Below are 13,809 nucleotides of genomic sequence, written 5' to 3'. Positions count from 1 at the left end.
AGTTGAGTAAACAAAAAAAGTAGCTTTGCAAAGGCATTTTACTTTACAATTGAGTGACAATAAAATTCACAAAATAGTTCTATAAAAAGATAGATCACATAACTACTAGAAAAAGCATTACACTAAAAAGCAGAATGAAAGATCGTATCTTGACATTGGTCCATATACTAAATTCCTAAGCTTTTGCCTACACTCTAGCTAGACCAGGTCAGGAAGGTGGTTATTTCTTGATGACCCCAACGCAGCTTCTGGACGTATTCATGATTCTAATAGCACCCCATGTCTGGTGTATGGCAGAGCTGTAATGGCAGGATACATGGTGCTGACTACATCACATGTATTACTTTCTGCATATCAGCATCACATTTGGGGGTGTGGTTGGACCTATCCAAAAGAATTGCAGGAGACCATTTCTTTTTCTCCAAAATACTAAAGGCTAACCTGAAATCCATGTCTTAGTGCTAACTTGCATCCACACAGGTCACAGCCATGCTCAAAATGGCTGGACAGGATACAATAAACATAATGAGACTAGTGAATATTCTGTGCAAGAATATGTAATTTCTATGTTTATTGACTGGCTATTAAGCTTAAGAAAATGAGACATTGCAATGTGTTCATTAATACTTTTCAGCTGCTAACTTGGTATCAATAAGAGACTACAATGAAGCAAACTTTCTGTCAGACAGCATTAAGGTACTTCATGGAAAATCACTGAACTTTTGGATAGGACTGAAGAAAAATGATATAGGTAATATCTTAAATATTTAATCACATATTATCAGACAATACAAAATGATGATATAAGTTATATTAAAAAGAAAACAACTTTTTATACTTGAAAGTATATGTATCTATCAAATACACAAAGTATATTTCAAGGCATGTTTACATATGCAATTGTAACTGAAATATTTAATTATCTATTCACGCTATAACTTTTTTGTTTTCCCTATCACATCTTCTATCAGCCTAAAACATTGTATTTTATCCATACATGCTCATTTTAAACATCAGAAGAGTGGGTGTGGACAGACAAAACTGCAGTGGATTTTGTCAACTGGAATATGGCAGAGCCCTCAAACAACAGGCATAAGCAGTGTGGAGAAGTATGTGCATCAACTGGGTACTGGAACAGCAATGTCTGTTCTTTCAAAAAAGGATATATCTGCAAAAAAACAAAAAGTAAGTAATATTTATATTAGCTACGGCTAATAATGCCTCATAATGTATCTAAATTATATATTGTAAAGCATATGTGTGCATACTGAAAAGAATGATTACAGCTATATGTGCAAAACCAATAGCAGGATTCAGCTGCCTAAATACTAAGGCTTCAGGTACAGTTGGGTATCCCACATGGCTTCCAGGTGCTTCCTCAGAAGCCTGCACGCCCCATAAGTCCTGTATAATACCATCAGTCCCATGCAGCTGTCTTGGATACTTCAGTCACCTATGTGTAGGAAACTGAATAGCTAGAGACCACTCATTTTTCATAAAAAGTGGGTTTTCAGTAAAGCCAGAATTTTCCCCCAAAATCACAAACCTAAGTTTGAAAGCAACAAGTGTCGTTTCATGTCAGTTGAATATATTACCCCCAAGAAATCTTGTTCTGATGAGTGCAATGAAAACTCTGTCTTGTATAAATGCAGGAATTGGTGATTCATTACTGTCTTCTGTACTGATGGACTAGAGGAATATGATTGCATACATTTTTGTGGCACTCTTTACCTACAGTGTGATAGAATCAGGTTTAACGGAATGCTAGAATTTTTTTGATAGCAAAATGATCATCTGAAAGAAGATTCAAGGGTTGAATTACCAAATGAGATTAAACTAAAGCAGTCGAGAACTTGAATTGAACATTTTGTTTCCTTAACTCTGCATTTCTGTTAATCTTTCTCTTACCTAGTAAGTTTAGGAAGCCCAGTTACTAAAGTATTCTGTTCATTCCACAAACGCAATCACAAGGAAGGGCTGCCTTCAACAGAAGGCTAAACTCACAGAAGATTCTTTTCAGCTCAGTATTCCTGTGAATAAAGATGCTCATGAGATATTTCCAATATGCATGAGACCTCCATTCARGAAAAGTTCCCCATTTCAGGAAACACCTAAAAATGAATTTAGGTCCAACAGGCAGTTTCTCAAAATAAACACATTTGTAAACACTTTTAGAAGATACAGAAATCTTACTATATTCTCATTTCTTGTTGGGTAACTTGACTGAGGAGGTCAAGTTAGAAGCTTACACATTCTTAGCTCCATCTCTCAGGGGACTGCAATTATCATCAACAGGTGAGCATGCAGACTTAGGAACTTTGAAATTTTTCTAAGTGCCTTCAAAATAAACACTTTCTTTTCTTTCTGAAAGCTACTGAAAACACAGAGATATCACCAGAAAATAAAGGTAAGCATACTTCCTTTAAGTAGAATTAAGGAGGTGCTCGAATATAACAAGCACATAATTAAGTAGTTTCTAAATATTAATTCTAAAAGCATTTCAAAATAAAAAGTCCATAAACTTCATTTGTATCTAGATACAGTAAATAGATGTAACTTTGTATTTTTTCTTAATTAGTTTTATTTTATGTATTTTTTGTTAGTAAAATAACTGGTTGAACTGAAAATCCATGTGAATATCACATTTGTCTGAATTCTAGTCAAGTAACCTCACTTATTAGTGGATTTCGAAATCTCTTAAAATCAAAGGTGTTGATTCTATTTTAACCACTTACAGGAGAGAAAAAGGAGAAAGTATTTTCCACCAGCATCATTTGGCTGTTTGTTGTTCTAGTTCTTTCTATTGTTGGAGCTGGAAGTACAGTTTATTTCTACCTGAAGTTCAAGAAAAAACAAAACCAACTAGATATTTCAACCAGAATGAGAGGACCAGAAGCATCTGTGGATAGCCAAGAACAAGATGCACATACTGGCATGTAATTTGACAAAATACCTGTATGTTCTAGATAACAGAAATCAATCTATGCAACTAGAATCAGTGAAATCTTAGGCCAGCTTTGCTTTTTTCTATGCAAATAATAGTCTTCTCCATGCACAGATATAAAGTTCATAGATTTATATAAACACACACAAGTACATATTCCCTTCAAAAATTCCTCCCAAAGAGCTACAGACTTTCTGTTGTTTGTTTATTTGGGAACTACATATACATGTTTCACATAAACGAGCATGACTGAAATGCTGGCTCTAGAGGTATCAGAGCAAAACTCTTAGAGTTTTTTACTATGTGCAATTGTTTTATTTAATTTAATGTAGGGATTCTTCCATTTACATGGAGAGGAAATAATTAGCTACACCTTTACATTAATTTTTCCTACCGTATTGCTTCAGTGTTATCTAGACTATGATGGGAAACACTGATGATTTCAGATTTTCAGATTCAGTTTATGATATAATCTTTTCATTCATGTAAAACCTACTATAATACCCAGATCTGTGAATTAAATATATTTTCCTTACTAAGATATAGATGGATAGATGAAAAAATAATTGAAAAGACTTTTCTTTATTCCTACTTCTAGTCTGAATTTTGGGAATAATTATGCCATTTTCTACAGCCTTGTACTATTGTGTTGTTCTGTAAATATTAACATTTTTCTACCAGGTTCAAATTAGTAAGAAAAATATGACAGTAAATGAGCATTGGGTATTACTTCAATAATGATGCTTTCAGTATGCAGAGATGATATTTTTTAGATATCAGCATGTATAACAATGACTATCTACACACTGCATTATATAACTCTCCAGTTTAGAGAAATGTAATCACTAACTCATTTTTTTAAATTAAGTTTTTCCATTTTTGTTTTAATTTCATTTGACAATGTACTTCATTAGATTCCTTTCAGATTTTAGAATTTCAGATTTTCTTCAAGTGTACACAATAGCAGTGTTTGCCTTAAAGGACAGTTTATCATTCTGTCTATTTTAAGAAATGTACCATCTCTGTTGAGATATGCAAACCTTTCTCTAAGCTATAGGAGGACGCCTGGTACTAACTGGCCCCAACAGAGAAGCATGCAGAGGAGTAGGGCTGGAGAACAGAAGCTTCTACAAAATATCTGCAATGGGAAATAGATTCTCTCATAGGCCATTTTGTAGAATTGCAGTCAGAACTTCTTACGCTGTCCCAATGCTTAAGGTCTCTGAATGAAAAAAAGATGACAGAATACTAAAGCTCTCTTCTAAAGAGAAGAGAATATCTGGGATAGGTTCTATGTCTGGAATAGATTTTCCATGCCTACGTCTGATCAGTTTGAGACACCCAYACAATACACTTATCCTACCTCTAGTATTTGCCTTTGTCTAGATACCCAGTAAACAATAAAGGCCCCTAAGTAAAAATGTTAATGATGGTAGCTTAGAACGGAAGTAACTCTTTCCTTTAGGAGTGCTTCAATAGTTTTATCAGGGGTTGCCTTAAAACATGGTGCACTAATGCTAACATACCTTTCCAGTTGAGCTGTCATTTTTTTCCTTGCACTCCTTTGCTTGATGGACACTTTATACACTTCTGGCTGAGTTTGTAAGGAAGTCAGGCTCCAACCATAGATTGCAGGACTTCTAAAGGCACTGCAGATTGTACAGCTTTCTGCTTTCTGGTAAGCGTGTATGACATTACTTAACCACGAGACCTGTTTAAAAAAACAAACAAAACAGGTTTAATTAAAATAGAGAGAGAACTGAAGTAAAACAAAATCAGTTTTACAGCATGTCCTTTGAACACTTTGTAAAACCCAGAGGCAAAACCCTCAGATAAAAAGAAATTTCTTATATTACTCTCATAAATCCATAATCCCAACTCCTGTGATAAAAAAACAGTCACTGCTATTTTCAGGAGGAAATAGGAAATGGCTCAGAGAACTTCGGACAAAACTGGAATGAGAAAAACACCACCTGCTTCCCATGGAGATGAATACAGATATAACTGTTTCCTGCTATGTGCAACAGAAATCTGGGAATACATAGTTATGCTTGCTCTTTGGATGAGTAAATAGTGGAGGTGTTTTTCCTGTTCTGTACTTCCCAAACAATACAGGATACTGGATCTTTCAGTATATATACCCATCTCAGTGAACCTGATAAAATAACCTTTTCCCAAAAGAAAAAAACGTGTTTTCAGTAAAGACTTAATAATTTTTTTWAAGTTATTTATAAGTGTCATGGCCTGCAACTGTAAAAATGGGAAGCTTATAACAGAGGTGCTCTGGTGACCAAATCCAGCACAGCCTAAGAAGCCCAGAGGAGGAGCCCCATATTACCACCATGCAGTTAGCAAGGTTAGCTGAACAGTCAGGCTTCTTCGCATGCCATTTATACAACAGGCCATAGGATCTGTGTTATTATATGGAAATCTTTTGATGTAGATGCATTTGTATGTACAGATATTTTGTAGTCAGAGTCAATTCAACATAATGTCTGAAAAAGAAATGGACAGAATCATAGGCTAGGCATAAGGTTTGTTGCTATCCCCCTGTAAGAGTCTGAAACACTGGCAAGGTTGATCCAAAGGCCTTGATTGTTATGGAAATAGCAAAGACAAAGAGCGTGGTGGTAAGAACAGTAGTGGTAACAGGTGAGGGCAGAGCAGGTGTGCAGTAAATGTAGTGGAACCAACACCTGTGTACAGGACCGAAAGGAAGGCCTAGCCTGGACCATACATGCCTGTGTTAGGAGGGCACCGTCACAGTTACCTACCTGTGGTGAGGGACAGCACTGCCACAGCAAGGACAGGGGATGCGGCCTAGTGAGTCTCAACCAGCTCAACATCCACCGGGAGAAAAGAGACTAAAGTGTCCGAACAGTCTGACTCCTCTGTATTTGTCCTGTGAAGTGGATATTGGATACGACTAAGGAAAGATTTTGGCCTTGTTAATCACTCAGACGCAGAAGAGGACTGGGTTGCATTCAGTTTGAGTGCACAGGGCAGCAGAGAACTGTACCACTTTCAATGCTTTATCCCAGTGTTTCTGTCCAAGTTAGTTTTTGGCATTTCCCTTTTATTTTCAAAAAGTCCTATCTACTTAAAACCACTGTCAGTTCAATGCTTGGGATAAGAAAAATACTGCTCATCATGAATGAACATTAATCACTTTAAATTAGTTTCAGAGTGGAGAACAGAAGACACAGTCGTTTAATTTTTCTTGGAAATTTCCTAGCACTATTGTTAAATATAAGTGTTTACACCTGTGTGTGTGTTTGTGTATTATTACTCATTTTCATAAAGAAATCACACCCGATTTACCTCACCAGTTTCTGAAGGATACAGCACCTCCTATGTAACTAGGTTGTGATCATTTTGTGACAGGAAAATGTAATTCACCAGTGGGAATACAGAATCCTTAGTTTTCTTGCAGCCAAAGGAGAAATTTTACTTTTTAACTGTGGCAGCAGAGGAGTTGAAATGTTACGGTGTCTGAAATGCCAGAGTAAAAAAGAAGGATGCATGGTATTACAACTAATTTGGTGCCTCAGTATTACAAAGGTAGCATTCTGAGAATTAATCTTTTCAGTTTTCTGTGCTCATTTCTTTTTGCATTTGTTACAACTTCTTCTATCTGATACTACTGTTACTAAACTGCTGACAGAATGAAAGATTTTAGCACAGACATTAGGACTGGCCCTGCTGGCACTGGTTATCTGTGAAACAACACACAGGAAATAGTGCAGTCAAATAGTGAACACTGATGATGAAAGGCATGCTATGCTACTATAAATACACAAGAAGGAATGGATGTACTCTGCAACAGCAACATGTAGACTCAGTATGTCTGTGCCTTTTAGAGCATTAGGGCATTACATTGCTTTTAAGTTTCGAAGTTGTGATCAAATGAAAGATCATACAACTGTCATAGTGTCACCAGTAAAACTAGTCACAGCTGACAGAAATAATCTCACTCAATGCGTTAATGCTTGTGGAATAAATAAGAGTTCAAGAAATTACACATAGTTTTGTCACTGTACAACAGTCAAAGTGTTTAGAGTTTTTGAGGACTGGTATGCCTTGACAAACAATCATTATTACATATTTTAAATAAAGCCCCCCTTGTTCTCTACTCCTCTGCTTAAAACAAATCTTTATAGGGAAGAAAAAACTTAGCTTGTCAGACTTTTTATATTGTATTAAAGATGATCATAGGTGTCCTTTCTGGGGAAAAAGGGAAGTTATCCTACATGGGCTGCAGCTGCTGCTATTCAACTACATTCCTGATTGCTTTAAGACAAGACATAAACATGCCCACAAAGTAAAAGCAAAGAAGACCAGATACAGAAAGAGGTACTGCATATAATCTGTAATAGATACTTCAGGAGCTGACAAATCTGTCCTACCAGTTTAAACCATTGCTTTTACTTACCTAACAACAATATCGCAAAGAGATGCTGTCTTCATTTACTGAAGTGGATTCTTTCTAAAAAATGCCTCGTTTCAAAGCTAGGAAAGGGAAGAAATATAATGGAGAAGAAAAAAACAAACATAAGTAAGGAGATGACCTTAAGGGCAATAATTTCACTTTCTGGACTGCACTTAACTGAGGCCAATGGAGGCTGATATCATTTCAGGCTCTCTCTCAATCACGTTCAGGTCAGGACACCTCACAAGAGAAAGAGACACAGCAGTGTTACAGTGAATCAATAGACTTTGGAGATGGTAAATACAATACCCAGGATGGTAAAGCTTATTTCTCTCTCTCTCTCCACCCTTCTGGTATCTGTAAAAACAACAGATCCTAAAAGGAGTGATGAAACAATTCATTTTCTTGTTATTTTGTCCATTACATATGCAACTAACTTTGATTAAGAAATCTCCATTTTGCTACCTGTGCTTCATAATAGCCTTTAGATGGTATCAGAAGACCTACTTTTACCTTTGCTGACCTTAATATACTGCTGTATGTAACAGCCTGGATCAGATCTGGACAATCAGATCTGAGCCCTATGACATATCAAATGACTATGTGAAGAATAGATCTGGACAAACAATATCCAAGGAGACTGTGATTAAAAGGGTGTGAATGAAGAACTATTTTTATTATTGTTATTTTTTGTTTTATTATTTATTACTCTCCTGAAGCTCAGTAACAGCTTAGGACTTCAGAGGAAAAAATAAATAAATGAAAATTGAGTGAGTAGTGCCAAATACAGTGACTAGTTGTTCTGTAAGAGTTTTAAGGAAGCATTTTTTAAAAGACTGTGGCTGCTTTGAAAATGATTGCAGGAATGAGATGGAGAATCTGCACATCTAGACATGACATGAGATAAACTCTGAGTCCCTCAGAATCCAATTCTTAATTGATATATTTTGTAATCTGACACAGCACACCTGAACAGTTTTTTGTTGATTACATTTAATGCCAATTCATGAAATAGCTGAAGGCTATTTCATAAAACAACCACCAAAAGCAGTTCTAAAAGATCTTGTTTTTCCTTGAAAAGCATTACTTTTGGAAACAGAACTTCTAATTCTAAATTCAAAAATTTCTTTTGGCTTGATTTTCCATACTAATACAGAATGGAAACTGAGCAAGTAGTGTTTATTAACAGAATATTAGCATTGCCAGGAGCTCCTTGGCCCTAACCGCCAAGAAACTGCATCTAAAATAAATTTTCAAGGAACCATCTGCCTGTGTACTCTCATTAGCACTTCCCAGCCCAGGGCCTTCATGAGTGAGAAATCAGTTAGGTGCGTTGGGTTACACTGCTGATACAATCTCTGTATTTAAGATTTGCACGACTGTGTTTCCCTAAGCAGTAGCTGATGTGTAAAGCATACCAGTGAAACCTTGATAAAGTTTTGCCCGGCATCATAAATGAGGGCTCTGCTGCTTCTATCTCCATCACTGATGCATACAGCTGAGGACAACAACCCACATATAATACAAAGTCCAGTCTAATAATCAAGCACTGCATGCTAAAAGTTCCCTCTTCTCTTTTGTGCAGACTGACAACATAGAAGAACCAGGTAAGGTTTATGCCATTAAACAACTGCAGCCACTCTGGGAACACACTGCTAATATTTATCCTATTCATTTCCATCTTCATGGACTTAATGCTTGGCTACAATAGGAACCTGATATTTTTGATTATCAAGCTGATAATCCATATTTACTACAGATTTTTCAAATTTTAGTTCAGCTAAGTCTGGACTGACTTTAATTTACATAACCCCTTCTTCTGTTTTCAGTATCAGAGCTTTAGCCACAAATAAAGCATGAATATCACTTAGTCATCACTACAAATGAAGATCTTATATCTTTTAGCCATTTCACCCAACACTGTCCTGATATACCTTATGAAATATTCCTGAATTGTGTGGTATTATTTTCCTAGAGGTTTCAAACAATGCCATATTCCACTGGTAAAAAGTGATCAGAAATTACTAATTACTTGAACTGGATTAATAAACCACTTTCAAAAGAACTTATTTTGCATCTTGTTGCCTCATGAATGTGTCTCGAGCACCACAAGGTCTCTACAGACTACTCCCTGAGCAAGCTCGCTTCTTGCTGTGCAATGGGCACTGGCTATTCAGAGATTCCAGAAACTCTAATAACTCGGCTCACGGACGCTTGCACAGTGCAGTGGCAGTCTTCCCAACGCGGAAATTGTCTTCTCTCTCTCCTCTTCTAGATACTCATAAAAAGTCTCTCGTGGAAGCCACTCAGTTGTAGTCCAGGGAGACACTATCCACATCAATCCAGCTGAATAAGGAGAGTGAGACAAAAGACCAAATCTTCAGCAGAATCAAGTAAACCGGAGAATCCATTTATTTTCCCAACTTAAGGAAAGCCAGTGCCATTTTTATAAACTTTGCCTCAACAATTATTTTCTCAAAGACTTTCAGAGCAACACTGCCTGTTTGTTTCTCAGCTTCCAAAAACTGTCCAATTTAGCTTTTAGCAGATAACTACTTCCATTTACTGGTCACTAGTGAGAACCACTAATGTGTTGGTTATTTGCTGTCTCTTTAAGAAGCACTCTCTCTTCATCCCCTCGTTTTCTGTCTCTGTGAGCTTAATATTAAGTTCCAAATTCAAACCTTAGAATGAGATCAATGTATTAAATCACAATTTATCAATGAATACCATATCAAGAGTTTATGTTAAAGGGAATGGACTGGTTATTACAGTTACCTAACTGGTCATATATTTGTAATATTCTCTAGAGGAAACTCAGTTTATTTCCCAAGATTACCTTATTACTATATACAAGTTTGAAAAAGACATATGAAAAAGTCATTTAAATTTAAGATCCTGATGTACAAATCACTTTTCTAAAATATTTAAACTTTTGCAAAGTTTTATAGTTGAGAAAGATTATTTGAACTGAAAACAAACATTACAGTTTTATGTTTGTTAGTGTACAAATACAAGCAAACAAGATTTTTTCCTAACTGAGCATCAGATTTCTCTAGAGGGTTTCAACAGTTCCCAGCTGCTCCTAACTTCACAATTCTTTTTTTATAAGCTTGCTAATTGTTCAACTTCCTAATTTGACCCCCTCTTTAACAGAAACAGAACTTGCATGCTTTCAGTTATTCTGAATTTTGGCTGAGTCGAGTTCTGTTGTTTTTTTTTTTTCCCCAGAAACTACAAAATGGAGAAACATTTTTCCTATGAGATCATGAAGACTTTGAGATGACAAGTCTGTGCTGGCATCCCAGTACTCCATGAGTCGGGGACTGAAGACAGCGGTTCCCTGCAGACCAGCCACGGCTGAAAAGTTATTATTTCTGCCCCAGGGAACACCAGAACCACCAAAGGCCTGGGGGAAGGGACTCTCTCCCACCCAGCCCATTTGCTACATGTCCCCATCTCTCTTGCCTGTGGCTTTACAAGTGCCATCCATCAGAGAGTGTACCTTCAGCACGGTGAAAAAGCTCAGACTTGGCGAGTGCCTTCAACCCTGGAAGAGGTTGCCCAAGCAAGTTGTGGAGTCTCCATCCTTGGGGACACCCAAGGGGACACAGTTGTGGGCAAGCTCCTGTGGCTGACCCTGCCTGAGCAGGGGGTCAGACTGGACAGTCCCATCCAACCTCAGCCAGTCTGTGATTCTGCGATTTGGCCACCCCCTTTACTGCGAGGGGGAGGAAGGGCACACAGGCATGCTTGACAAGGTAGGTCAAGCCTCGCAAAGACAGCAGTGCTCAAAAGTGAAGGGCAGCTTCCAAAAATCCCTCTCCTGCTCTCCACTCCTCCCTGGCAGGCACAACCCATACACATAAGGGACAGCAGCCTGTTGCCCTCCGCCTTGCTATTTCGCAGAGCAGCAACGCTGCGAGGAGCTGCTGCCCAGTCTGAGGGGCCGCTGGCCAGGCCARGTGCGCGCAATGCGGCAGGGGCTGGAGCGCGCGCTGGGGCGCCGGGGCGGCCCTCACTGGGTGCCCGCCGCGCCCTGCCTTCCCTCCCGCACACCGGCCAGCGGCCACGCGACCGCTCCCGGAATGGCGTCGAGTGCGGGGGGAGGCAAGCCGCCCTTCCCACCCCATCCATTCTTCCACTGCCACGCTCTCGGGAGGAGCACCGCCTGGCAGCCCCGTTCTGGGGGATTACATGACACAAACTCCCCTCGCACAGTTTGCCCCCACACTCGCAGGGCAGGCGCAGCCCCGCCAGCAACTTGGCCTGCGGCTCCCGCCACAGGAGGGGAAGCCTCCTCCACTGCCTCCGCGGGCGCCCTCCAGGGCGCCTGGCCTCTGTGGAGCAAGTCAGACTCACTGGGCTGGGGGGATTTTTTCTTGCCGCGCAGATCAGAGGGGGACAGATCACAGCGATGAGAACAGTACAACTGTAGGCAGAAATACGCGGTTTACCACGGAGCTGCCGAGCTCCTGCACGGCTCTCGGCGCAGAACCGCCGGCGGCCGCTTCCCCCGCGAGATGGCGGCCGGGGCGCGGAGCCCAATGTGGCGCGGAGGGCGGCAGTGACACCTAGCGAGCGAGGAGCAGACTGCGGCCGCAGAGCGAGCTCCAAGTTGGGTCTTTGTTTTTGTTTTGTTGTTGTTTTGTTTATTTTAGATATAGTAAACACTGGCAGAAGCTCTGGAGCCAAAGACGAATTTGTGGCATGGCCGAAGAATTTATTCTCTGCAGTGCGATGAGGCGACATGTGAATTACCTCAGCTGGAGCTGTCAAGGATTTCGCTCCAAAGAAAGGTAGGCTGCTTTCTTTGGTATGGGGGAATGGTAACCAGGCAAAAAAATCTGTCCAGTCCAGCTGGACTTACTCAAAACAAAATAGGTCAGACCCTGCACATCACTCAGAGGCAGAACCTTAAGGCAAATAAGTGAATTACAGTGGAGATAAGAGGGAAATGATTCAGATTTCATAATTAATTTTTTAGATGATGAATGAGATAATGTCCTAGTCTTCTGTTTCCAGTTAGAATAGTCTCTTTTTATAGTCAAGTGTAGGATTTTTTTCTCATAGCTCATATGCTTGACTTAGAAATGAACCAAATGTAGTAAGATGCAAATCATTGTCTTCTGTTTCTCTTTCGTTTCATTATTGGTCTCTCAAGCCATGTGGAGCCATCACTTCAATGTTGCAGATAGACATTTGTCCATCATAAATGCTATTAGGATTAGTATGCAAAATATTAGCAACAGAAGAAGTGTGTGTGATTCACTGGTTCATTCTGTTCATTCTGGAACATTCAATCAGTTCATTACGTGACAAATCAAAAACTGTGCCTCAGCTTCTCCCTCGCCAATAAAGAGATAATAATGTGTGTTTATCTCACAGAAGCATTCTGGGGATCTGTTAATTACTTTTATATCTTAAAATTGAAAAGTCTACAAAAATGTCAAGTATTACCATTAGCTTATTATCATTAATGGCACAGAACTGACAGGAATTCTCCTGGCTCGATTTCAGAAACCTGTTTACACACCAGACTTGTCCCTGTTGGGGTTATTTAATGGCCACTTTCATTTCCAACATTTTTTTCATACTGTCAGGATGAAGATATTTCATTGCATCACAAGTCTTTCAGTAAATGTCCATTTACTGGCTTTCAGTAAATGACTATTCTGTTGTTTTCACATTTTTCCACACTTTCATTGGGTTCATTTTTTTCTTTGCAGATCTTTCAAAAAGGTGAAATGAAATTGCACTTAGAAGCAATGTCATTGACACATCAGACAGCATCAGTGTAATAGCTATCAGTGCTTCATCTCTCCTTTTTTGCTGTTTTTTGTTGTCTTTTCCACTGTTCACTAAGATGGTAGTGACCACAACAGATTGAAAGCGTTCAAACAGAGAAAACAAAATAGCAATGGAAGATTTCAGTTACCTGCAAATTGACTTGTACTTATCATATGGGGTATCATGCAGACTGCACACTTACATATTTCATACCTAACTATGTTTTGGAGCACTTTTTAAGAAAACCCACAACAAAAGGTTAATCTCAAAATCATAAGACTTTTTTCAGTATATTCAGGATGACAGTCACTGTAATACTGACCATATTCTCCTCAAATTTGACATCCCTGAAGAGAAAAATAAAGGAAAAAAATCTCCTAGAAAAAAAGGAGCAACATGAAGAGGAAATTAGTTAAAATTAAATCAGAAAGATCAGCTAAAATGGTAACATGCTTATAGGTAACAAGGAGCTCATTTAGAAACACAATCAAACAGTTACGTACACTGAATTAAGAAGCAATCCTCTGAGAATAACACAGGAAGGAGGGCAAGACAGGGAAAGATACCCAGGAAAGTTAAAGATCAGAGTGGAGGAGACTTTTAGATGTTAAAAAAATACCCTTCCAAAATTGGAAGCTATGTTCAA

At 38.7% G+C, this 13,809-nt stretch overlaps 1 protein-coding gene across 1 annotated transcript in view; it reads left to right on the top strand.

Moving 5' to 3' along the window:
- LOC112969080 (macrophage mannose receptor 1-like) overlaps nt 1-13,124 on the top strand; it is a 42,016-nt gene extending 28,892 nt beyond the window's left edge. Inside the window, 6 exon segments of the mRNA XM_026071942.1 lie at nt 635-751; nt 1,018-1,185; nt 2,372-2,407; nt 2,738-2,936; nt 12,035-12,172; nt 13,103-13,124. Of these exon segments, the coding sequence (XP_025927727.1) occupies nt 635-751; nt 1,018-1,185; nt 2,372-2,407; nt 2,738-2,936; nt 12,035-12,172; nt 13,103-13,124 (680 nt within the window).
- The last annotated feature ends 685 nt before the right edge of the window (nt 13,125-13,809 follow it).

The sequence above is a fragment of the Apteryx rowi genome, unplaced genomic scaffold, assembly GCF_003343035.1.
Source record: "Apteryx rowi isolate R43461 unplaced genomic scaffold, aptRow1 scaffold_333, whole genome shotgun sequence".
Taxonomy (NCBI): Eukaryota; Metazoa; Chordata; class Aves; order Apterygiformes; family Apterygidae; genus Apteryx; species Apteryx rowi.
The sequence above is the reverse complement of the archived record's forward strand: the minus strand, read 5'-3'. Positions and strand labels throughout refer to the sequence as shown.